The following is a 26,836-nucleotide window of genomic DNA, read 5'->3' on the forward strand; positions in this document are numbered from 1 at the left end:
GTTTTTCTTTTCAATCTAGAGCTTAGATACGGTTTTTATAAATAAGTACTCGAGTTAATTTCTTTGTGTTTGTGGATCTTGTTTAGAAGTGTATCTAAATAAGGTAGTGTTGTTGGAATCTTGAATGACTTTTTGCAAATATTTTATTTGCATTAAGTGTGAAATAATAAAGCTTTAAAAATAAAAAATTAATCGATGACAACAACTACATTCAACTTAATCAGATTCTAAAAGCTTTAACATGCACTTTACTTTATTTCAATTAAATTTTTAATATTTTATATTCTTAAAATGCATTCCAAGACTTTGTTTTAATATTAATTATAAATTTAGATACTGCTTAGAATACATGATAGTTTTTAATTTTGATTGCAAGTTTACTTGGCATTTAATATATATTTGCATGGTTATAGTTTTATCATGTATAAACACTATTCTTTTCGTGTGTGGACAACTAATTTGAATAGCATGCACTTATAATGAACAAGACACATTCACTAATTTACTATATTTAATAATCAAGTTTACAGCATACAAAGATTTGGATGCTCGAGTTTTGCACTGAACATGAGGTTTATTCTAGCGTCTCCCCTTTTAAAGTCACTATATTGGGTAAACTCTATTTTCCCTTCTTAAAAAATCATAGACAGACGATTACAACAGAAAAAGAAAATAATTTTAGTCATAAGAATTCAAGTTTCTTGTTGAATTTGAAAGGTATGAATGTGCAAAGACCGCATATATTGATGCTCCGATAGGGAACACATCCTCATCAATGGTATAGTATGGGCTATGTGGAAGATATATACTCCCAATCTTCTCATTTCTCATGCCTAGAAATAAAAAGGATCCAGGTACTTTATCGAGGTAGAAAGCAAAATCTTCACTCCCCATGAAGATAGGAGCTAGCTCAACGTTTCCTTCTCCTACGATATCAATTGAAACACGCCGAACATGTTCGTAAATTCTGGCATCATTTACTGTTGGAGGGATTATGGGATGTTCTGTGCCTGTGAAATTTACCTCACAAGTGCACCTATGTACAGCTGCCTGCCCTTCAATAACCTGGCACAAGACATTAACGCGCTTAAAAAAAGAGAGATGAAGTGCAAGTTTCTTCAATAAGAGGATTCTATGAAATGCTTGCTCCTTTTCCTTGTCCAGTATTAACACTTTCAGTATGACTACAACTGATCTGTTGATTTATCAAGAGACTTGCTGTGGCAAGAACTCAGACCCTTGTTTCTTTTCTTTGGTATCATTACGAAAACCTTACAATGCTTGTTGTTCTAGATATCACACAACTCGTATGTGGCCTTTATCTAAAAATCGTGAAGAGGTTTCATTTCTAAGGTCAGCAGTTAAAGTTACCTCTTTTATTCTTTCCCTGAGTGCATTGAAGCTCTTCTTGCTGAAAGCCCTGAACGTTCCTTCTATTGTAGCAGAGTCTGGTATGACATTAAATGCAGTACCTCCATGGATCATAGCTACAGAAACCACCTGTAATATCCAAGTTTCGACAAGGAATTAGAATCTGCTGCACCTTAGAATCATAAACTAAACTGAAGAAATGTAGCTTGCTCCCAGGCATGGTTATAGTACCTGGGAATCTAAAGGGTCAATCTCCCTAGAAACTATATTCTGCAAACTAATCACTGCTGTTGATGCTGCCAAAATTGGATCAATGGAGTCTTGGGGAATTGCAGCATGACCACCTTTTCCAATTATCTTTGCTTTGAAACTCCCACATCCAGCAAGGAATTCTCCAGGCCGAGAAGCAACCACTCCAGTAGGATACCTATGCACAGTGTGCAACCCAAAAATGGCATCTACATTGTCAAGAACCCCTTCTGCAATCATGTCTTTACCGCCTTGCCCTTGTTCTTCAGCTGGTTGAAATATAAGCACGACAGTTCCCTGCATTTGTAGTTCTTAATTCCGCGGTTAACAGTAACATCAATATAAATCAACAAGTTTGCCACAAAATCACGCTTTACCTGCAACGTATCTTGCAATTGTTTCAAGATCCTTGCAGCACCGAGGAGCATTGCAGCATGCGCATCGTGGCCGCAGGCATGCATTTTGCCATCTACTTTACTCTTGTGCTCCCACTCAACCATTTCCTATTGAGAGACAGCATTTATAGTCCAAGTTATAAATTTCTTTTCCTAGTCCCAAGTTAGCAAATTCTGTTAAAATGCCTAAGTTATGCTTGGACAGCACAGAAAAACATGTACATATCATGGAAAAATCAAGCGATGTCTAAATCTATATTTAGGAGAGAATCAAATCCTACCATGTCTGAATAAAAAGCATGGTTTATAGAATTTTGCTAAAGAAATCCCATTAAATCAACCAATATGTGTGTGTGTGTGTGTGTGTGTGTGTGTGTTGTTGTTCTGACAGGAACAAAACATAATACCTGAATAGGCAAAGCATCCATATCAGCTCTCAAAGCAACAAAGGGTGAAGAACCAGACCCGAGTGTGGCCACTACACCAGTTCTTGCCACAGGCCACCGATAAGCAATACCCATTTGATCAAGTTGTTGCCTAATCAACTTGCTTGTCTCAAACTCTTCAAAAGCAAGTTCAGGGTTCTCATGAATTTGTCTCCTAATCTTCTTCATCCAGTCAACCGTGTGTGGATCATTAGCCAACTCAACTATCCGCTCTTTCAAATATGAAGAAGAAGAGATATTATCATTATTATTATTTTGGCATGTTAGAAGAGAATCAAAGTGTTTCACATTTGGGTTTAGAGAAAATCGAAAGGCTAAGGACATGGCAATGAAGAGAAGGAAAATGCTACTACGCACCACCCATTTGTCCATGGCCAATTTGCCTTTGCCTGCCACTGTCAGTGCGCTGCTCATGGTTTTCGTTTGGTTCTCTTTTAAAAATTATTTACATGTAATCTGCTATTTGACTCTTTCAATTTGTGCGGTGGTGCAGTTTTATCACGTGATCATTTCCTTCATTTCTTTTTATGACATTTCTTATGCGTGTCCATTTGATCGGTGCATTCTGGCAGGATAAGGTTTGGATTCTACCCTTGATTTTCCTGTTATTGGACGGTGATGTTGCATTGCTGTTTTAAACCCGGCTGAGCAGCCGGGTCAATTCAGGATCCACCCAACTTGTCTTTTAATTTGGGTCAGGTGAAAAAAAAATCTAATTTGACTCGATCAACTGGATGGATCAACTCATGATTCAATTGACATTGTAAAAATCTGATTTAATTTATTAAAAAAATTAAAATAATATTGTTTTGATATTTTAAAAAAATAAATAATTTAAGTTAAATCATTCAATCTGTGACTTGAATCTTATATCAGATCAATCTCAAATTAGGTTTTATAACAATGTATTATATAATTTTAAAAGAAAATATCTCAATACTCTTAAAAGTCTGATTTAAGATTTTTGAGTGGGGGTCGAAAACCCATTACATTGTTCTAGTAAACAAGAGGATCTCAATCTGATATAATTCAATTTTACAAGAAGAATAGAGTTTGAGAAAATATCAATGCTCTTAAGCAATTATGCCTCGCGCGTCAGGTGGGAATTGATAGCTGAAAAATCTTTGGTGCACCTACCACCATTTGCAGGGTCATTGGAAGACTTTGAGAAAGTCCTATTTCTTTAATCTTAGGATTTAAATCTTAAGGTAAATTATAATGAGTCCTCTGAGGTGTTATAAAATTACAATAACCATTTAAAAGTTTGAAATATTATAAAATCTCTCTTTTATATCCAAAACATCTTTAATACTAAGGGGATGATGCAAAAATATGAGGAGTATTCTAGGTAAAAAGGAGGTTTTTGTAATATTTACTTAAATTTTAAGGGGGTTCTTATAATACTTCAAAATCTTTGGATGGTCACTATAATTTTATGACACTTTAAACGGATTTTTTATAATTTAACTTAAATATTAAATCAAATATAAAAAAATTAATAAATCTCTCAATTCTGATTTTTTTATTATTATTATTAATATAGGTGTCCGGGTCAGCTTATGCATACCTCGACTAATTTCACGGACCCTGAAGTTAACGACCATATAAGCCTCCAGTGACCTTTATGAGACTCGAAGCAGTGACTTCTTGAGAGCAAACATAAGACCTGATCAGTTAAGTTACATCCCTCAGGGTTCTCAATTCTGATTTTTTACTAGACCTCAAGAAGACCATTCTTAGTTTAATGCATGAAAGGTAGTATAAAAAATATCAGGCCTAATAGTAAAAAAATAATAATTGATAGTAATTAGTGATACAATCTTATTTTTCAAATTCTATCAAATATTTTATATAAAATAGACTTTGTTACTTATGCTCCACATGTGTATTAATAAATTATTTAATACATTTTATGTATAAAAAATGATTTTAAATTATTTACAAATAAATAATTTACTTTTTTATCCAAGCATTTTTAAAGTTTAAGAATTTTAATGATTTTAGATAAACTTTGATTAAAATAATTTTTAATTTTATTGTGTTTCAATTAGGAATATAATGACAATAATGTAGAAATACAAATTCACTTATAGGAATCTTATAAAAGCATTATTAGAGATACAATCAATATTATCATTATTCTTGTCTCATAGCCAACTTGGTTATAATTGACACTAACTTTATTCATGTAAAAACATATTTATTATTAGTAAATGTTTTTTATCTTTGATATTCATTTATATTTTATTAATAAATCTAGAGTAAAGATCAAGTTCTTGGAACAAGATTGTTTTTCAAATGAAATTATAAAGTGATTATAATTATGAGATTCTTATTGTATCAAAATATTGTTCCTATATGTTCCTAGTCGATGCTCTATTAAGACTTAATATTAATTAAAATTATTGAGACCGATACATATTATATTTTTTTCCTTTATGAAATGAAGCATTTGTTCTCATAAGTTGAGGTATGAAGGATATCAAAAACTAATATGTAGGTGCTTGTCAACTTATATGTACCCTTAGCTGACTGATATGAGGATTCTATATGGAGAGATCATATGTACCTATGGAAACTTGCGTGAAAGTTGTAAAAGTGATCCTTAGATTTGAGATCACTAAGTTATCTTATATAGAAAAAGTTATGATTTGATCCTAACTATATGTTGTCTTAATCAAGGATAATAAACGGGTAGATATTGGATATAACATGAATTATATCAAAATATTTGAGTGATTAAAAGAGGATACATCACCCTAGATGAATTATAAAAAAATATATAACATATTGTCAAATAGTATTGATTGTGAAATTATTTAATAAGGTGAAATGATATTTGACGAGAGTTTCAAATCTTATTCAAATAATCAATAACTATGATGTTGAAAATAAATATGACTTGACAGAGCAGACAAACTTTATGCTCAAATCTTCAAATCAGAATATTTTTGGTGAAGAGATAATAATTACATTAAAAATTGATCATCGAAAGGTTAAGTTAAATCACTTATGATTTTTCTAATATTTGAAGGTTCGTGACACGTTACTAGATGTTGCACTTTATCTTCAAATATAAATCAATTAATTTTTAAATTGATATAAGTTATACTATTGAACTTATTTATTTCTAATTTAATTAGGATTGTGATTTATATTTAAACCAACATATTAGAGGAGTGGGTCACACATATTAAGAATTGTTAGTGAAAAATTAAAATGTGATGATTAATCAAATGTGACTTGATTGTAAATAAGTTTTAAAAAGTAAGGACTATAATGTAATTTATATAGGAATCATAATTCTAAACCTAAAAGAATTACGTAGAGACTTGATTACATATATTTTTAAAATTTTTCTGAAATAATATATGTGATATTATATAGGGAAAAATTGATATTTTACCATTAATAGATTATCAAGTTTTTCTTATAAATAGAATGTTATGCCTTATATTTTTCTTATAACTTGATGATCTTATAAGTGATTAGATAGACACTCATTACACAGATACTCCTATATAGATAGATAAAGTAGAGAGAAACAAAAAAGAGCCATCACTCAAGGCATAACAATCCTTCTCTTAGGTTTTAAGAGATTTTTTATTTGGTGGTTCCTGTAAATTACAATTAAATGCTGGAAAATTAAATGGCTTATGGTTTGTGATAAACAAACCTTAAAAAGTTGATCAAATCTAAAAAAAATTGTTTTTCTAGTAATCTTTACTCAAACTCTAAACAATACTAGATAGCATAACGAGATCTTGAGACTCCTAAAGATTTTTTAAAATATTGTTTTTGCTACGTTTATATATTTTGGGAAATTCAACATGATGTTTAGTGAAGTTTCTCTAAATCCTTTCATTTAAATGATTTTTTTATTAATGGAATTTTTCAAAAAGTTTACTATTTTTTTATTTGTTTTGTTTAAAGGATTCAAAGATGGCATATGATAACAAACTTTTATCTAATTTAATCATCTGCTGGATTTTAATCTAATTTTATTATTTTTAGATTCTATTTTTTTCTAGTTATTACCTATTTTTCATTAAGAAAAAGTTGTTCCACTAAAAAAGCCAATAAAATCCAAAGTAGATTAAAAGTAATTCTATCATGTAGAGTTTCAACTAACATATTCAAAGGTAAAGTGGGGATTACTTTATTTTTATTGATTAATAAACTTTTTTATAAGTATTGGAATTTAAATGGGCAAGTCGCCCGTGAAAATAGATCAGTGTTTGGATTTCAAAATGGGCAGTTCGTCTGGGATAATGAGACCAATTTCAGGGGAGTAAGGACGCTTGCTGAAGTTCTTTTGATTTTTAAAATGGACAGGTCGCCTGTGAAAATAGACAAGGGTAACAGTGTATAGGCAGGTCGCCCGTGAAAATAGATCAGTGTTTGAATTTCAAATGGGCAAGTCGCTCGTGAAAATAGACTAGTTTTTTAACTTCAAAAGGGGCAGGTCACCCAAGATAATGAGATCATTTTCTTTTAAAAAGCAAAGTCTTTGGATGAGTGGATCACTTAGCAAGCTGAGTATATATATTTTTTCTTTCCAACTTACTATACAAAACATTGATAAGGTTTTACTTCATAAACATTGTAAAGAATCCATCTGTTGCTACCCAATTTTTTACTCAATTTTTGATAAATTTTCAAAAAAAAAACAACAAAAACCCAAAAAATATGTTTTTGGCATCTTTGCGTCACTTACAATGTTTTTTTCTACGCTTTCATTTCTTAACGTGTTTTTTAAGTCGATGCTGAAGTTACTCTTTTTCAAAAAAAAAAAAAAAAAAAATAGAAAAATCAAAATTTGCAAGATACCAAATATGAAAAGAAAGAAGTTGAGAAACCAATTTGTTTTTTAGGTTGCATGGTCACAAAGTTTGTTTTGGGATCAAGTAATTAAAAATAACAAACTTTTTTTTATCTATAAATAGATAGTGGTTACATATAAAAAAAGGTAGAAATTTAGGAAAGTAATTAGATGAGAGAATTAGTTAGAGGAAGAAAAAATCACACGCACGCCTAAACACTTTCTCACCAGCACACACACGGAAGAAAGGAAAAACATGAAGAAAAAAAAGGCAGAAACCCAAAGAGCAATATAGAAACAAAATTCACTTTTCTCTCCTAGTCACTGGTTACTTATTTTGCTCCAGCAACAACAGCTTGGTCACATACCAGCGCGACCGCTATAATCTCAGTCGTTAACAATTTCTATTGATGTAGTTTGTAAATGAATAAAGAAAATATGTTTATCCCACATTGGAAAGAAACACTCCCTCCTAATGTTTCTAAGTGTGGGTTTCTATTGTGTAGTAAATTAAGCCATAGTGGACAAACTCTCCTATTTGGCTTTCTAATGTTATTATATGGATATTTATAATATCAAAAGATAGCATTTGGAACTTGGAACTTGGAACTTAATATGAACAGTCATATTGTTTCATGAATAGTCATATTGTTTGATGAACAATCGTATTATTTCATCAACAATCATATTATTTCATCAACAACCATAGTGTTTCATCAACAGTCATATTGTTTCATCATTATGTTTCAAGTCTATAAAAATATGTTACTATACAGAAAAGAAAAACAATAAAAAAACATACATTATTTTCTTGGTCTTATCTTCTCATTCTTTTAGAGGTTTAGAGGGTTTCGTTGTATCCTAGAGGTGTTGTCTTTGTGTGGGACAAATAAATACCTTAAAGATAGTGGTTTCACGCCTCTAAGCCAACTCCATATTTGTTTCCATCCTAAACATTTCTAACAATTTTAATGTGTTTATTTTGATGAAGACAAATATGAATTCTAGCGTCAAAGTTGCTAAGGATGTCAAAATTCAACTAGATCATTTTGATGGTATGAATTACACAATATGGATGGACAAGATGATATTCCTGCTTACTTCATTAAAAATTTAGTACATTCTTAATCCGAATCTATCTACACTACCTGAACCACAAGAAGATGAATCTGTCATTATTAAGACTGCAAGAGTAAAACGTGAAGAAGATGAAGTGCTTTGTCGAAGGCATATACTGAATACTCTGACCAGTCAATTTTATGACATCTTCTCCAAATTAAAGTCGCCAAAAGAAATTTGGGTTGCCTTGAAGACACACTATAAGCAGGAAAAATCAGGTTCTGATCGTTTTCTTGCTTTAAAATTTTTTTAGTATGAGATTACTGACAATACATGGATCAAGTTCATGAAATTCAAATGTTGATATCAAAACTTAGTGATTTGGATATCAAAGTTCCTGATTCACTTCAAGTGGGGGCTGTTTTATCAAAACTTCCTCCATCCTGGAATGCATATAGGAAGAAGATGTTGCATTCTACAGACAATTATACCTTTGAACAGTTTCAAACACACTTGCAAATTAAGGTTCAATCTCGTATGCGTGAATTGCAAGCAACAAATTATAAAGTGAATTTAGTTACTGAAACTTGTTTGACAATGACTCAAAACAATCTGAAAGTGCAAAAGAAAGGAAACAAATTCAAGAAGAAACAAAATGCTAATAAGAAGCATAGAGTTTGTTTCCATTATGGAAATAAAGGGCACTATATAAAAGAGTGCAGATTCAAGAATTTCAACAAGAAATGTGGTTCTTTCAAAGTGAATATGGTTGAAAAAGACAAAGTCAGGGAGTTAGTTGCCATGGTTTCAAACATTCAAATTAGAATGATTACCGAATTAAATATGGCAACTAATGTTGTAAAGACTTCAGATTGGTGGCTGGATTCTAGTGCAACAGTTCATGTTTGCAATAACAAAGCATGGTTCAAGACTTATGAAGAATTGAAAAAACATGAAGAGGTCTTGATGGGCAACCATAATTCTGCCAAATTTCTGGGAAAAGAAACTATTAAGTTGTACTTTACTTCTAGACAAAAATTGTCTTTACTCAATGTGTTTCATGTTCCTGAAATCAGGAAAAACCTTGTATATGCTAGTCTTTTTAGCAAGAAAAGGTTCAAGATTGTTTTTGGAGTCTGATAAGGTTATTGTAACTAAGAGTGCGATGTTTGTGGGAAAGGGTTATTCCTGTGATGGCATGTTTAAGTTCAGTATTAATGAAATCAATGTTATTTCTGCTCATATGGTTGAATCTACTTCTCTTCTTTGGCATGCTAGATTAGAACATCTAAATTATAGATATTTGAAATATATGTGTAAGAATGGTTATATTTCATATCAACATAATAATAAAAACAAATGTGAATTATGTATTCAAGCAAAGATGACAAAGAAGCCTTTTCCTAAAGTAGAAAGGAATTCTCAATTACTTGAGTTGGTCCATTCTGATATATGTGAAAAAATGGTATGTTAACCAGGGGTAGGAAAAGATATTTCATAACTTTCATTGATGATTGTTCTCGTTTTACCTATGTTTACTTGTTAAGAACTAAAGATGAAGCATTTGGAAAATTCAAGGAATTTAAGAAAATGGTAGAAAATCAAAAGGAAAGGCAAATTAAAGTTCTCAGAAGTGATAGAGGTGGAGAATACTTTTCTAAGGAGTTTTCTATATTTTGTGAGGAAAACGGAATAATCCATCAAATGACAGCACCCTATACACCACAACATAATGGACTTGCTTAAAGGAAAAATAGGACCTTAGTGGATATGGTCAATGCCATGCTTTTGAATGCTAAATTACCAAATAATTTATGGGGTGAAACCTTACTTACTGCATGTTACATTCATAATAGAGTATTATCTAAAAAATCAAATATTTCTCCCTACGAAGCATGGAACGGTAAGAAACCAAATCTGAATTATTTTAAAGTGTGGGGGTGTTTAGCTTTTTATAAAAGTTCTGATCCTCAAATAACAAAATTAGGACCCAAAGGTATTAAGAGTGTTTTTGTTGGTTATGCACAAAATTCAAAGACTTATAGACTTTTGGATTTAGAAACTAATGTGATTGTTGAATCTATACATGTTGAATTTATCGAATATAAATTCATAAGTGATTCAAATGTGCAAGAACCAAATCTAAAAGTAATGACTCATAGCTCAACGTTAAGTGAAAAACATAAAAACCTAGAAGTAATAGGTTCAAGTGAACCTAGAAGAAGTCAAAGAGTTAGAAAGGAAAAACACATAGATACAGATTTTATTTCTATTGATTTAATTGTATTTTTAGTGAAAGGTGATAGAAATACAATATTAAAAAAGACACATATGATCCTAAATATAGAAGATGATCCAAAGACATTCGGTCAAGCTATGTCTTCTAGGGATGTTGCTTTTTGGAAAGAAGTAGTAAATGATGAAATGGATTCAATATTATCTAACAATACTTGGGTCCTAGTAGATTTACCTCCAGGTTCTAAGCCAATAGGATGTAACTGGGTGTTCAAAAGAAAATACAATACCGATGGTTCTATTCAAACCTTCAAGGCAAGATTGGTTGCCAAAGATTTTACTCAAAAAGAGGGTGTTGATTATTTTGACACTTATTCTCCAGTGGCAAGAATTACATCAATTAGAGTTTTATTTGCATTAGCATCAATTTATAAATTGTATGTTCATCAAATGGATGTAAAGACGACTTTTCTAAATGGAGATTTAAAGGAAGAAGTGTATATGGAGCAACCTGAGGGTTTTATACTTCCTGGAAATGAAGAAAAAGTCTGTAAATTGATAAAGTCTTTATATGGTTTAAAACAAGCTCCAAAACAATGGCATGAAAAGTTTGACAAAGCAATTTTGATGAATAATTTTCATCACAATGGTGCTGATAAGTGTATGTATTCTAAATTTACAAAAGGTTTTGGTGTGATTATTTGTCTCTATATAGATGACATGTTAATATTTAGCACCAATATGATTGGAATAGTTGAAACCAAAAGGTATCTCACTTTTTTCTTTAAAATGAAAGATCTTGGTGAAGTAGATACAATTTTAGGTATCAAAGTTAAGAAACATAGTAGTGGCTATGCACTTAATCAGACACATTATATTGAGAAAATGCTCGATAAGTTTAAGCATCTCAATATAAAGGAGGTTAATACCCTATTTGACTCTAGCATGAAGTTAAATGATTATTGTGATAAAGCGATAGCACAATTAGAATATGCTAGTGCCATTGGAAGTCTTATGTATGCTATGCATTATACAAGACCAGATATAGTTTTTGCTATATGCAAGTTATCAAGATATACAAGCAAGCCAAATACAGATCATTGGAAGGCTATTGCAAGAGTCTTTGGTTACCTAAAAAGAATGATCGATTTAGGCTTGTTTTATTTTGATTTTCCAGCTGTGATGGAAGGATATAGTGATGCAAGTTGGATGACTAGTTCAAGTGATAATAAGTCCACATCAGGATGGATTTTTTCACTTGGAAGAGTGCAATATCTTGGGCATCTAAGAAACAAACATGTATCTCTCATTCTACCATGGAATCAAAATTTATTGTTATAGCTGATGTAGGTAAAGAAGCAGAATGGCTTAGAAATATGTTGTTTGATATTATGTTGTGGCCACAACCTATGTCAACTATTTCTTTATACTGCGATAGTGAAGCAACTATGTCTCGAGCTTATAGTAACATTTACAATGGTAAGTCAAGACATATAAGCGTTCGACATGGATATATTCGAGAGTTAATTACAAATGGTGTAATCACCATTATCTATGTGAAATCTGTGAATAATTTAGCAGATCCGCTCACAAAATGACTATCTAGAGACATGGTACGAAAAACAACTAATGGAATGGGGTTGAAACCCGTTATTAAAGATACCAGTAATAGGAACCCAACTTCGGATTAGCAAGAAGCTTATCTCTTAGTTTAATGGGTAATAACAAGTTACAGTTTTATATCTATTGGACACTGATAATTAATTTGAGTCCCTATTCTGATAGTATTCAGTGTGTTCTATTACGAAAAGTAGGATGAGTGTAGGCTCTTAATGGAATTTAAAGTTTGTGTCTAATGTAATAGAGACATGTATAATTCCACCTATATGAATATAAAAATGGTGCCGCTTTTGACAAGTGTTAGGGTTTTCTCTTGTAAATATTCACGAAAAAAAAAATTACGATTTTAGCACATGATTATAATAGTGCTAAATAGTTGTAAACAACCTCTTTAAGAGTTTGGATAGTATTATGTGTGTAGTATCTTTTATTCTACAACAAAAGTTTTGGTTTAATTTGCGGACACCAATAACTTTAGTAGGATTCAAGTTCTAACACTAATTGAAGGTTTAAATTGCAAAATACCTTCTTGTAAGCATAATTCTATCAAGTGAAAAGACCTTCATTACAAACTAGTGTGGGATTATTGATGTAGTTTGTAAATGAATAAAGAAAAGATGTTTATCCCACGTTGGAAAGAAACACTCCCTCCTAATGTTTCTAAGTGTGGGTTTCTATTGTGTAATAAATTAAGTCATGGTGGACAAACTCTCCTATTTGGCTTCCTAATGTTATTATATAGATATTTATAATATCAAAAGATAGTATTTGAAACTTGGAACTTAATATGAACAGTTATAGTGTTTCATCAATAGTCATATTGTTTGATGAACAACCATAGTGTTTCATCAACAGTCATATTGTTTCATCGTTATGTTTCAAGTCTATAAAAGCATGTTATTATATAGAAAAGAAAAAAATTAAAAAACATACATTTTTTTCTTGGTCTTATCTTCTTATTCTTTCAGAGATTTAAAAGGCTTAGTTGTATCCTGGAGGTGTTATCTTTGTGTGGGACAAATAAACACCTTAAAAATAATGTTTTCACGCTTCTAAGTCAACTCCATATTTATTTCCATCCTAAACATTTCTAACAATTTCCTCCTTCAACAACAAGCAGTATCTGTCAACCGTGAGCTTCAATCACGCCAATAGCAGCAGAAGTCCATCCTCAAGCATCAACAACTTTGCTTCTAGTTGAGAGTATCATCCATAACATTGGTTTCGGTCAAGATTAGCTACAACTCAGCCTCAGCCATATCTTTCAACCGTAAGTCTCAGTCAGCCATGACAACCACCTTTCCAACAACAGCAGCAAGCCATGACAGTGTCTTCTTCATGCAGCTTCTCTCTCATCTTCCCAAGTAACAGTGGTTGTGTTCCTCGGCCACTTCAGTGCTTCAAATGTGAGCAGAACCTCCTGAGTAGCAGCAAACTCTCGCATGCAGCAAGGATTCAACTTGCTCAACAATACTCCGACAGGTTGGCTTCATCATCAGACCAATGACGACAGCTCTAGCAACCACGAGCATCTCCACTGTGAGCCACCATCCTCACGACAACGCCACCAGTTAAGCAATACCCCTCGAGCAGCGACTGTCATTTCCTTCCCTTTTTTAATTTTGTTAGTGGGGTCTAAAAGACTTTGGGGTAAGCAACAACACCTGCAAGCAGTAGTAAAGGTGATGAGGAGGGTTCAATAACAGCAACAATAGCAACTTGGCTGATTTTCTTAGAAGAGATTTTGTAGCAGTCCAACCATACCCGTTTGATATTGTTATAACAACAACAATAGCTTCCAGCATCTGTAGCTCCCCAAGGTCCCAGCAGCTATGATTTCTCCTTCGTTTCCTTCAAGAGTAGCAACAACAGCCTCTCTTCAGAAGTTGTGAACACCTCCACAGTGGTCTTCCAGCTCCAGTACAGCAGTGCTGCATCACGTGAACTCCAGCGTTATCAGCTTCAACACAGCAGTCCGTCAATCCAACTAGGAGCTCAACTAAAGTATCCCCATACATGGTAGCCAACAACAACATTCATTTCATCATCAATCAATTACAACAATGAAGGATTTTCTACACCAACTTACCTTACAAGCAGTAGTAGTAGAAACCAACTGTGAAGAAAAAAGAACAATAGCAGAAATCGAACTTCAACGCAACAAAGCTTCTTCTACAAGTGTCAACATTAAAACGCAGCAATAGGAAGAAGAGACATATCTGGACTAAAAAACAAGAAAAAGGCTTAAACTTCAATTGAGCAAAACTCCCTCTACAATGTTTGTTTGTTGCACCGTCAGTGAAGAATCAAAGAGACAGAGGAGTTTTAAATTCACCAAGTTCTTCTCCTCCAGTAGAGACAACGCATGATTCCACGAGTCGACAATGGCAATGTTGCGTAATTCCACGCGCTGTCAGGATTACCTAACAGCCTTGAAAGGTTTCCAATAGTCTTTAGACAACCACCACAACGTTGGAAGGTCGATTCCTAACCCTAAACCATTTATTTAATAAATTGTTAGTTTTTGGGACAAATTATTAATTGTGCGTATGGATTTGGGACTGTTTAAATGATGATTTGTGATTGATTGAGTTATTAGGATAAAAAATTTCAATTTATCTTTATTGCATATAGCCAAGTGTCTTAAAAATACAAAGAATATCATATTACGTAATATTTCCATACGAAAAATCAAAATACATATTTGCATGCATTTTAGGATTTAATAACTAGTTTATTAAATTCATGAGAATTTGGCCAATATTTCAATAAATCACTTTTTTAATTCATGTGAATTAATTGTTAAAAATCCTGGTATAGAACACTGGAGCTATAAGTGAGGCTGGTATTTAAAATATCAGAGTTGACCAGAAAATTCTCAAAATTATTCTAAATATTCACCAATTTTAATTGGGAGTATTTTTCACTGTAACACACAAACTATGAAGAACATTTTTCTAAGAATTTATTTGGGTACAGGAGTCCATAATAAATTCTTGAACACTGGATTTATTCATACGAGTAAATCTTAATCCTAAACTACAGATAGATCACCGACTAGAAAACCATCAAAACCTTTAAACCACATCAAATCACAAAGCAGCTTAACTCAGGTAGGGTGCGCTAAGGGTGCTAATACCTTTCCTAACCACAATCAGTCTCTTACCCTCGAATCTTTGATAAGACAGGTACACTCAAGTTTCCTAGCGACCTTGAACCAAACAACTAGGTGGCGACTTCAAATGACCCCCTAACGCCGCGCATCCACATGCAATAAACTTCATGATTTGTTACAGTTTACTTTTTATGTGATTATTCCAACCGGGTTGTGAGTTTAGCATATTAACCCGATTGACTTAAATTTTTTAATTTTTTTAATTGGTATTTTTTTAATTATATCATTCAACATTAGGTTTATTATTAATAAAAAAAATTGAAATAGGTGGTTATTTCATTGTGCCCTACCTTACAAAAAACTATTCATCGCAATAGTTTTTTTTTTTTTTTTGCCTTTGGTTTTTCTTAATCTATGTTTTTATTATATCCTTCAACATTTAGTTTATTATAGATTGAACTTTATAATTTGTTGTGGTTTGTTTTTTATGTGGTTATCCTAGTCTCATGACTCGTGTTGCGGATTTAACGGGTTAACCAGGTTGACTCTTTCTTTTTTTCTTTTTATATTTGGCATTTTTTTTAATTTCACCTTTCAACATTAGGTTGATTAGGAATTAGGCTTCATGATTTGTTTTGATTTACTTTCTATTAGGTTATCTCAGTCTCATGACTCGGGTCACAAGTTTTGTAGGTTGACTCGGGTCACAAGTTTTGTAGGTTAACTCGGGTCTTTTTATTATGTCCTTTTTATATTGATTTTTTTTTCCAATTTAATTCTTCAATAATGTGTTGATTGAGAGTTGTGTTTAATAATTTGTTTCGATTTGCTTTATACAAGATTATCTCAATCTCATGGCTTGATTCGGAGTAAGTCGTTTACTTTCTATTAGGTTATCTCGGTCTCATGAGCTGGATCATGGGTTTAGTGGATGAACCTAGTTTAACTCGGGCTTTTTTTATCCTTTTTTCAATTTTTTTTTTTTTAAATTTCATCTTTCAAGATTGAGTTGATTAGAATTTGGGCTTCATAATTTGTTTTGATTTATTTTTTATGGGGTTGTTTTGGTCTCATAACTCAGGTCGTGGATTTTGTAGGGTAACTCGGGTTGATTGGAAATTGGGTTTTATAATTTTGTTTTATTTTATTTTTGGGGTTATCATCATAGTTATCAAACCCGGCCCAGGGGTTGACCCGACCAAGGGGCCAGGTCTCGGGTTTCATGGGTCAACCTGAATCAACCCGGAAAAATTAAAAAAATATTTAAAGTTTTAATATTTCATATGAAAAAATTAAGAAAAAATCCATGTGAATATAGACTATACATGTTGTAAATAATGAAATTTAAAAGAATATTTTAAAAAGTTTTTTATCTCACATTAAAAAAACATAATTTTTTTCTTGTGATCATAAAATATATATTTTAAAAATTTAATTTCAAACTTCAGTTAAATATTTTTTTCAATTTGCTTTTCATATTGATTTACCCTCATAATCCGGATTAGGAGTTTATGAGCTTGAATTCATAGGAAAAAAAAAATTATAACTTTTTTTTACTTTTAACAAGAGTAATGTTTTCCTAGTCGATTCATTTACTTTCATTACTATCTTATTAGATTCAGAATGATTTATAATCTATCACTTGAGTCATAAGAAAATTTTCTTTCGCTGAAATTTGTTTTTTTACATTGCTAAAAAGGTGGTCAGCCCGCGAAAAAGGGCGTGCCACGGTGGTGCCACCTATCTAGACAAAAGCTATAATAACTTCTCATGTATATTATGAAAATTCCTGCGGTCATTAATTAATATAATAATCCCTTGAAGTCGTCAAAACTCTCTCGTCCAAACTTGTCCATTCTTTTTCCTCCAAAGCCTCTCTTCCACAATTAACCAAAACGTACATCCTTCACTGATCCTCTACCTTGTTAATTTCCCTTAATCCATCATCCTTCACATGATTTAACAATTTCCCATCGTTAACTCCATCATATCTTTCAGAAACCTTGCACCATGGCATCTCCTGGCCATAATCTCCTCATATTACTTCTTTTCTTCATGTCCTTTCCATGTTCAAAGTCCAGACTCTCCGTCGACTACTACAACAAAACATGCCCACAATTCGCTTCTATCATGGAACAGATCGTCTCGGACAAGCAAATTGCTAGCCCCACCACTGCTGCCGGCGTTCTTCGCCTCTTCTTCCACGACTGCATGGTGGAAGGCTGTGATGGCTCCTTGCTCATCACCTCCACATCCTTCAACAAAGCTGAACGTGATGCTGACATCGACCAGTCCATCCCTGGAGATGCCTATGACCTTGTCACTCGTGCGAAGACTGCCCTTGAGCTCCAGTGCCCCGGCATTGTCTCTTGTGCTGACATTCTAGCCACCGCTGCACGCAACCTTGTCACAATGGTGGGAGGTCCTTACTACCATGTGCGTCTAGGACGCAAAGATGGCCTGGTATCCAACGCCTCTCTTGTCCAAGGCAATATTGCTCAACCAACAATGCCATTGTCAGATATCATCTCCCTTTTTTATTCCAAAGGGTTTTCAGTGCAAGAAATGGTGGCTTTGGTCGGCGCTCATACGATAGGGTTTTCCCATTGCAAAGAATTTAGTAACAGGCTTTTTAACTTCAGCAAGACTTCAGAGACTGACCCTGCATACAACCCCAAATATGCAGAAGGGCTAAGGAAATTGTGCGCAAATTACACGAAGGACCCAACTATGAGTGCTTATAATGACGTGATGACACCAGGGAAATTTGACAATATGTACTATAAAAATCTGCAGAGGGGGTTAGGGTTGCTGTCAACAGATCAAGCCCTTTCTGTGGATAGGAGGACCAAGCCCTTCGTAGACTTGTATGCTGCAAATGAGACTGCATTCTTTGAAGCTTTTGCACATGGAATGGAGAAAGTTAGCATTTATAAGATCAAGACAGGGAAGAAGGGAGAGGTGAGGCATAGGTGCGACCAGTTCAACGCTGCCTAGATTAATTAGAAATGGTGTAATCATTTGCAGCTTTAGTTGGAAGAGACGGGTCCATGATTGTGATTAGGGAAGTCTTACTGTTGTTTCTATTATTTCTCTTGGGCGAAACAGATGCATCCTTCAACATAATATACAACAAGCACGCACACTTGATGAATGATAATACACTTCCAAAGCAGCACTGTTTGTGATCCGTATATTACGAATGCAGAAGCTGACATATCCAAGATGTACGTACTAGTAACCTTCAAGGCATCATCAAAGCAAGGAGGGGGAAAAGTTTTCACTGTCCATATATTTGGTACAAAATAATGTAATGTAAGATAGTGTGATTAAGAATCATCTAATGGAGTTAAGAATTTAATGTGATCATGATTACGACGCATGCCATTAGTTTATAGACGCGATTTCTAGATCACCACCTTCCTTCAACTTGCACGAGATTTCCACAGGATGCCCGTGGAAAAGACTGACTGCTAGGTTTCGTTTCTCGATGAAAAAAACCATTGACAAATCATTGAACACACTGGCTGGGAGAGGGAGAGAACCTCTAGAAGTCGGTTTTTTCTTAATTACATTAAATTAACTTGGATAGTTGAGTGACGGAACCAGAACAACGAAAGAAAGATGCCACTGCCTATGGTTGCGCTATCAGTAACAACGGATTTTCACGACGGAAAAGTTGAAATCGAAGTGACCTAACTACCAACCAATTATTGTCCCACTTGGGCAGTACAGAACATGTGCATGATGCGGTTATTATCTTCCATTTTAAAAACAGAACCCCTGCTGCCAAACGTTGATGAGAGGATCCTCATGAATAATTAATGCAATTTACAAGTACGTGTTCCTACAATCTGGGGGAAAGAACAATAGAATGACCAAAAGGAGTGCACAAAGGAAGGAATTTTACAATATCAACGAGATGCTGTCATTCTTACAACCTGGCAGAACATGACCGCAAGACAAAACCACCATCTGCACTTCACATGGCAGAACAATAGAATGACCACTCATGGTCGAGAAATTGCTTAACCTCATACTTTACTAGCACTAGCGCCAGAACACAAGCAAATTAATGTGTGCAGACAGTTAATCCATTAACCCTAGTGCATCAGATTCAGCCTCCCGTATCCAGCTAAGATTTTGCATTCACAGCAAGAGTACAATTAAACTACTGTCCAAGGCAAAGACACAACATGCAATAAGAAAAAGCAAATGTCGCAGATCTTACCATATTTAGCAAGGCTTTCTTTTGTCAACTTTTAAGTGGATGTTGAACCATTTCTTCTTCTTAGATCTATCCCTTGTAGGTTTCTTATCTCTCACTTGTGCATCTTCTTTGGTCTCCCTGAAGGGACCCTTATTCCTGCTTTTACTTGAACTCCGCTTCATTGGTGGAGCAATGGTGTAGGAGGCATGAATTTCATTCCTTTGTCTAAGAAGCTCATCAATCTGCAAAACCAATATCAACAGTGAAAATTCAGAAAACATCAATCTATTCATACCTCATCTTCATGTAGATATCAGCAACAAATTTTGACAAGTTAAACTCACTGCTTGCATCTCTTGTGCATATCTACTGGTCATCTCGGTAAATTGTGCCAATACCTGTCGAAAGGCCACAAAAATTACGAACAAAGAGAGGCAAGAGCAGACAAATATAGACTGCTGAAGTCAAGTGCAAACCTCTCGATATTCAGTTTCAAACTTGGATATTTCTACCCTCTTTCCAAGAATCTCAGCTTCAACAGCTCTTAGATTAGCTTTTTCTTCCATAAAAGGTGCGGCACAAAGAGCTTCTATTGAGTAACTTGCACTTTTAAAAAAATTGTCACCTGGAAGAAAGAGCCAGGACCAGAAGGATGCTGTCAGCCCATCCGCACATATATTATCCAAGCATAGTACCCTAAACAACAAGAAAAATCTTAGAACTGACCATAGACACCAAAAACATGGGTGCCAGCCTTCAGTTCAGATATTTCACATGGCTGAAACCCATCCAATTTTTTGAAGAAAGCAGCATCAGCATCTTTTGCAGCTGCAATCTGAAACCACAACAATTCCACAGCCAAAATGAGGATGAATGAATCAAATAAAAGACAAATATCAAAGATGACACTTGACACTGATCTCTTAAATCATCAGCTTACAGAGTTGACAGTGTGATCCAGCCGGTATACAGGAAAACATAGAAAGTACATTCCAGCAGATGTAACCTTTCCTGTTTTAGCACTGTCTTCCTACACCAAAAAGCAAACCAGTAAAAATGGGTTAAATGTAATGATATTGAATGTGTTTAGTCAAGAATATTAAACTAGACTCTATTGAGCTAAAAACATGGCAAACATGCAAAGGCAGATCAATTCCAGAAAGAACTTCGTCAACAGTAGCTCCCCTTTTGACCAAGTAGTGTCCATCATAATTAGGGATCTAGTCAGTTATACTTCACTAGAGAGAGATCTAAAATCTCTTTTGTGGGAAGATCTCCAATCTGCTGGTCGTAATATGATAAATGAAGTCATAATGTTCTTTAAGATCCATCCAAGACTAGAATCAAAGTAAGAATATGGAACTGTTGGCTTTGATTTAAGATGATCAACCAACAAGAAAAAGAAAAAGACAGGGGAAAGTGCATCATACCTGTAGAGCAAGGCTTAATCCTCCACCACTTTCTTCCTGATCAAAATACAATAACTGTACAAAAGACACTCAATCAGTATGCCTAATGATCATTTTTCACGCATAAGTTATAGTTGGAGAAAATTACATACTCGATATCACTTGAGAACTCACTACATGAAACTGCTAAAAATGAAATAAGAATTGTGGGAATCTGAAATTTGTTTGACAGCAATGAGGAGGGTGCGAGACATGGTTATAAGACCCAGCCTGTCAGGTCAACCTAGTGGTCCACCGACCCAAGGCTTGGCCTAGTCAGGTTAGTGGAAAAACCCAGTCTTTTTTTACCAAAATGATGTCTTTTAAGGATTTTTAGAAAACAATCTTGGGTTGACCTAGGCCTTAGGCTGGGTCGACCCTCAACTCTGGTCTTATAATTATGGTGTGAGAAACTTTTGGACTGGTTGTCAGAAAACTAAAACAATCCAGGAAGAGACATTTTTCATATAAACATTTTAATCGGTTTTTTTCTTTTTCTTTTTGCCAAGGTTTCCAACAAAATGCCCATAAGAAACAGTTTCAAGTTACATAAGCTCAAAAATCTGCTCCCACAGCACAAAGTCATTGAAAGGCAAAGATGGACTATTTGGCATATAATCTGTATCCCATAAAGGCCAGGAAGTCTTCTTTTTCCTTGCAAGGAAAGAACTGATGGAGAATGATTGAAGATTTTCTTATGTATCTAGTTATTTTAGAGAGTTATATCTTCCAGTTAGAGTTGACTACTTATTTTGTACTACTAGTAATTGTCTTTTGGTTTTTTACTTCCAATCATTATCCTATCATTCTGGGTTTAGGGTTTTCATTACTCACATAAGAGCAAGAATTATTGTTCAGAGATAGTCATTGATGAATGAAAGTTCAATTTTGAGATTGATCACTCTCCATCCCATTCAACCTGCCCCCGCAAAGAAAAAAAACAATTAATTTTCTTGGTTTCTCCCATACCCATTTCTGATACTTCTCTACTCCCTGATTCTTTTTATCTAGTATCAAGGAACAGATTTCCATGTCCCAGAACATAACCAAAAAAAATCTAAATTCATTGCTTCCAAAAGAGAAGGTCTATCAGATTCTCCATCACTACAGAAAGGTGAAGAGAAAAACAAATGCAAAAAAATAGATGTTTCCAACAGAGCTAAAGAAAATCAATTATGATGATTAAGGAAAATGCAAGGCCATATGAGTCAAAAGACAGTGTTTACAGGAAACTCTTTCAGCATCAACTTAGGAAGCCAAATATCTTCTTTCATTCCTTATTAACTATGAAAAAAGGAGACTCTCTACAATTGGGGTTGTCATCTCCATTGCAGCACTTATTCAGCACCAACATAGGAGACCAGTAAACTCCTCTCTTGAAGAGAGTCATAATGCCCAAACAGACCAAGCAGTCAAGAACCCAATATTTTCCTAAAGGAAATATTAAATCAGACAGCTTCTGCTTGTCAATAAATTCACAATCAATTACATTCAAAGCTTTAACACCTATCACGCCCAGTCAACTATGCTGATTTTGTTGAATTGGCCACAGATTTTTACATGTGCTTCCAACCAATGAAAAGTACCACTAACAGTGAGGAAGCAATGAAAGGCAACCTTGAGTAAAAAACCTCTCTATTATTCATTAAAAACTACAGAATACCAATCTACCAAAAATACACCTCTCTACACACTGTCACATATTGCAATGCGTGTCATTTGTTCCGAAGAAAATTTGGGAAAATGCAAATAGTACCCTGTGGATTGGCACATGTGCACTTCGGAGACTGAGAATTTGGCACTTCAGTGACTTGTGATTTTCTCTGATAGCATCTGCCTTTTTTGTCATTTAAGTTGCTAGATATAAATCCTCAAACTTTTTACATTTTTAATTTCATACAATTGAACATTTAATTCAACACTGTAACAGACACTTCCTGTACATGAAATGTGTCACTATTTATATTTTATGATCCAACTACCTTGGACAACAAAAAAAAAATGAAATACATTCATAGAAAAAAGAAAGAAATACACTACTTTTTATAATACCAAGAAAACCATCCAAGGAATAGAGTGCTCTGTACATAACTAATGGAAAAGGGCAAATGCAACAAATGAAACCATGAGTATTGATAAATAATCAAGATTGAGGTTGATAACATAAATTTTATCAATTGATAGAAATTATAGCAATTAGAAGAAGAAAAAAGTTGGACTTAATTTAGCAAACTTAACTAATGGCAAATGGCAAACGCAACATATGAAAACATGGGCATCTGAAGTTTAAAAATTTGAAACTTGTTCAATAACTGCAAATGCTCCAACCACATGATAGCTTTTTGCAACTTTTCCCTAGAAACTTGCCATTATATGGTGCAATTCACAATTGACTAGCTATTATACAAGCTTAAATGCACCACAAACCCAAACTAAGAGCATACAATCCTTGAACCAACTTCTGTTGCTTTTGAGTAAAAAACATGAGCATCCATACTAAGGAACATTCAATCACAAATGGCATTTTCAGAACTCCAATTAAAAACAAACATTCAGTATGCTCTTTTGACCCTATCAGGCAGCTTTGCAATATCATAATCTGTAATTTGCACACTAAATGAATTGAACAAGAAATCTCTATAGCCATTTCTTTGAAAAGGCTCATTCTTACAACTGGTTTAGTATTGATGTACAGTGGCTGCATGGCAGCTTTTGGGCCTCTACAAAGCATTCCACCATGAGTCAGCTTTTTGAAGAAAACATCATTTAATCTCAAAAGGGGAAAAAAAGACTATTTTCTAAAGAAAATAAAGAGAGGAATGATTTTTCCAACAATATCCTTTGCTCAGTGACTGAAAGTAACACTAGACAAGCCCTTCATCAGAAGTTGTCCTCTGTGTGTCTTGCAAACAGAAAGTGATGATTACTCCTTGATTCCATTCAAATCTCACACAAACTTAAAAGGAAAGGGTGACATAAAATACGTTCAATGACTGCCAAGTTTACTCCAATAAGCGATATGTTCCTTTCTTACTCAAACATTAACCTCATTACCTCAGTCAAAGATGCTAAAATCCTTTGCTCAGCAAGAATACAGTTGGGCATACAAAATAAAAAGTAAGAGAAAAATACACCATCGGACTTAAATCATGAAGGATTTGTGCCAAAGGTTTATGATTATTCTAACCTTGAACTTGCTTTTGTCAGATGATTGCACTCGACAAACAAATCCAGCCCTTGCCTCCTCTTCTGTTATCGTGACAGAATAGAAGTGAGCACATTGCTTTTCAACCTGTTTAAAAATTTAGGTTTTTCCAATGAGACCTAGCACAATTACAAAAACTGACACACAAACCAGAACAAATACCTCACCTTCCTAGAAATAGGTTCCCCAAGTGAAAGTGGACGAATATCAACCACACCATTAAGCGCCTCCTCCAAAACAGTTGCTGATATAGTGGTCTTAATTGGTACTCCAAGTTTACTATCATGAAAGAAACAGTACAAATAAAAATCAATACAAACCATCACAATCATCATAACTCATGAGAATTATTCCAAAATAAAAAATAAAAAAATTAATTATTCCAAAATAATTTTTAAAAAAAAAATTATTTTGATGATTAACATCGCATAAATTCATTATAAACTTGCCTAAAGAGTGCCGCAAACATAGTATTCACAGCTCCCAAACTTGAAAGATCCAGTTCAAGTTCTTGACTTTCTGATTCAACAGCCTGATCATATGACAGCAAGATCATGCTTCGCATTACATTATCATATAAAACACGTATAAAACTAAATGATTACAATTCTACAAGAAATTGAAATGGCTGGTATCTGGATAGCCCCAAAAACTGCAGAATGAACCACATTATTTCAAAAAGAAGAAAATAATCTATGTTAACATTTGAATCCAAAACATTATTCATCCACTGCCAAAATTCCTCACCTCAAAACCAGCAGAGTCATATTGGCGTCTCTTGTCTGGATCAGCCAATATATTATAGGAAAATGTAACCTCTTTAAATATATCAGCTGCTTCAGGATCATTTGCATTTTTGTCAGGATGGTACCTGAAATAGTAGGCGAAAGAGAATTTTCCAACCTTGATTAGCAATGGAAGAAACAAGGGAAAAGAAAAATAGAGGGCATTTTCAACCTCAATGTATGCGGGTATCTTATAAGAACTAGTAGTGATTCAAAGTTCCATTGCCACCCAATTGTGCTACTTAACTACTCCAAGTTCGGCTCTTTATTCTGTTTTCCATCATATCTTTAATAAATCAAATCTTGCTTTCCAAACAAGTCATACATTGCACTTGCACTAGGAAATAATTACAGTAACCCCAATAATGTCACAAAAAACCTTTATTTACCTCTATTTTTTGCTTAAACAATAATTACTCATCCTGTAAAACCCTATTAAATTATTTCGTTGACGCCCTCTTAGAATTAAATGAAGATTCAATCACAAAAGCTGTCCAAATTAACAAAAAAGACTATGTAAAATTAAAAATAAATCTTCAACCAATTTAAAATAATAATTAAAAAAAAAAACATACTTGAGAGCCATTTTACGGTAGGCGGACTTAATTTCCTGGTCAGAGGAGTTCCTGGAGACGCCAAGAACTTCGTATGGGTCTCGCCGCACCTGCCTTGCTGCTTCATCCTGCTTCGATCGATGAGCCGGCATTACGCTATTCTATTTATATACAACAATAACTAACAAAACCCTAAAATAAATCACTGCAGCAAGGAAGGAAATAGCCAAATGTTTTCCAACATTCCTCTCTCTCTCTCTCACACACAAATTTGTGTTTGGTGGAGGAAGTAAACAAACCCTAGAAAGAGAAGGACTCCATGGGATGGGACCTCCCCTGAGCTGGAGCTTAGAGAGAGAGAGAGAGAGAGCGACCGCGATAGAGACAAACCACCAAGAAAATTTGGAGGGGAAAATCTAGGGATAAAGGGTTAGTGACTCAGAAGTAATCTTTCCGGATTTGTTTTTACGTTTATAAGTTAGTCCTCGTAGTCTTGAAACTCTGTGAGTTATAGTCTCTTTATTTGTCTATGTCGAATGGTTTTTTTATAAATGAAGAATAATTAAATTATCCAGGTTGATTCATGTAGATTAAATTAAATTGCTGAAGTAGAGTATTATAACGAGCTCTGGAATAATATTCATGCTGGTTTGGTGATTTTTGTAATTGAGCTCGAACTTAATTATGAACATGAAAAAACAAATAAAAATAAATATTTTTAATATAATAATTAGGAGTGATTATTTTCAGTTCGGTTCGGTTTTTATAAAAAAAAATAACCAAATTGAAATATTTAAAAAAAAAAAAACCGAAACCGGTTCAAACCAATCGATTTCAGTTAAGTTCGGTTTTTTAGGATAAAAACCGGTTCAAACCGGTTTGTCTCGGTTTTTTCCGGTTTGGCTCGGTTTTTTCAGTTTGGCTCGATTTGGCTCGGTTTTTTTCAGGTTTGGCTCGATTTTTTTCCGGGTTTTTTTCAGTTTGGGTTCAGTTCGATTTGGTTTTTTCGATTTTAGGCTTATAAAACCGAACCGAACCTGTCGGTTTTTTCAAAATTTTAATCGGTTTTTTTTCACGGTTCGGTTTTTTCGATTATTTTTTTTATTTATTTTCTCGGTTTAATCGGTTTTTTTCTCACCCCTAATAATAATTGTTAAGAGAAATAATTCTCCTAAATATGTATTAGCCTCAATTTAAATATAAGGATTATTTAGTTATTTTAATGATATTTTCTTAAGAAATATTTGAAAATATGCTTTATGTTCATTAATATTCCAAACCAATTAGTTGATAGCTCAAGCTTATTGGATTTTCTAAATTCA

The 26,836-nt window shown here is 33.7% G+C and overlaps 3 protein-coding genes across 4 annotated transcripts; 1 reads left to right on the forward strand and 2 right to left on the reverse strand.

Annotated features, from left to right (window-relative positions):
* Positions 1–480: 480 nt before the first annotated feature.
* Positions 481–2,905, reverse strand: LOC18102362 (IAA-amino acid hydrolase ILR1-like 4). Its single transcript, XM_006378117.3, has 5 exons — positions 2,423–2,905; positions 1,998–2,123; positions 1,603–1,917; positions 1,372–1,500; positions 481–1,065 (listed from the first exon to the last, which is right to left on the reverse strand). The coding sequence occupies exons 1-5, from the start codon at positions 2,873–2,875 to the stop codon at positions 679–681; spliced, it is 1,410 nt and encodes a 469-aa protein (XP_006378179.1). The 5' UTR covers positions 2,876–2,905; the 3' UTR covers positions 481–678.
* A 14,213-nt stretch (positions 2,906–17,118) lies between these two features.
* Positions 17,119–18,681, forward strand: LOC18102364 (peroxidase 6). The gene has a single exon (XM_006378119.3). It carries the CDS (start codon positions 17,323–17,325, stop codon positions 18,307–18,309), a length of 987 nt encoding a protein of 328 aa, XP_006378181.2. The 5' UTR covers positions 17,119–17,322; the 3' UTR covers positions 18,310–18,681.
* Positions 18,682–19,200: 519 nt separating this feature from the next.
* Positions 19,201–25,930, reverse strand: LOC18102365 (chaperone protein dnaJ 16). 2 transcript variants are annotated; one of them, XM_024610825.2, is made up of 12 exons: positions 25,536–25,930; positions 24,923–25,046; positions 24,625–24,707; positions 24,343–24,454; positions 24,158–24,262; positions 20,953–21,006; positions 20,463–20,552; positions 20,249–20,357; positions 19,999–20,147; positions 19,867–19,920; positions 19,544–19,764; positions 19,201–19,287 (listed from the first exon to the last, which is right to left on the reverse strand). In XM_024610825.2, exons 1-11 carry the CDS (start codon positions 25,664–25,666, stop codon positions 19,549–19,551), a joined length of 1,227 nt encoding a protein of 408 aa, XP_024466593.1. In that variant the 5' UTR covers positions 25,667–25,930; the 3' UTR covers positions 19,201–19,287; positions 19,544–19,548. The 2 variants fall into 2 exon arrangements, with proteins under 2 accessions (XP_024466593.1, XP_006378182.1); XM_006378120.3 differs by having other exon boundaries at positions 19,201–19,447.
* Between the last annotated feature and the right edge of the window lie 906 nt (positions 25,931–26,836).

The sequence above is a fragment of the Populus trichocarpa genome, chromosome 10, assembly GCF_000002775.5.
Source record: "Populus trichocarpa isolate Nisqually-1 chromosome 10, P.trichocarpa_v4.1, whole genome shotgun sequence".
Taxonomy (NCBI): Eukaryota; Viridiplantae; Streptophyta; class Magnoliopsida; order Malpighiales; family Salicaceae; genus Populus; species Populus trichocarpa.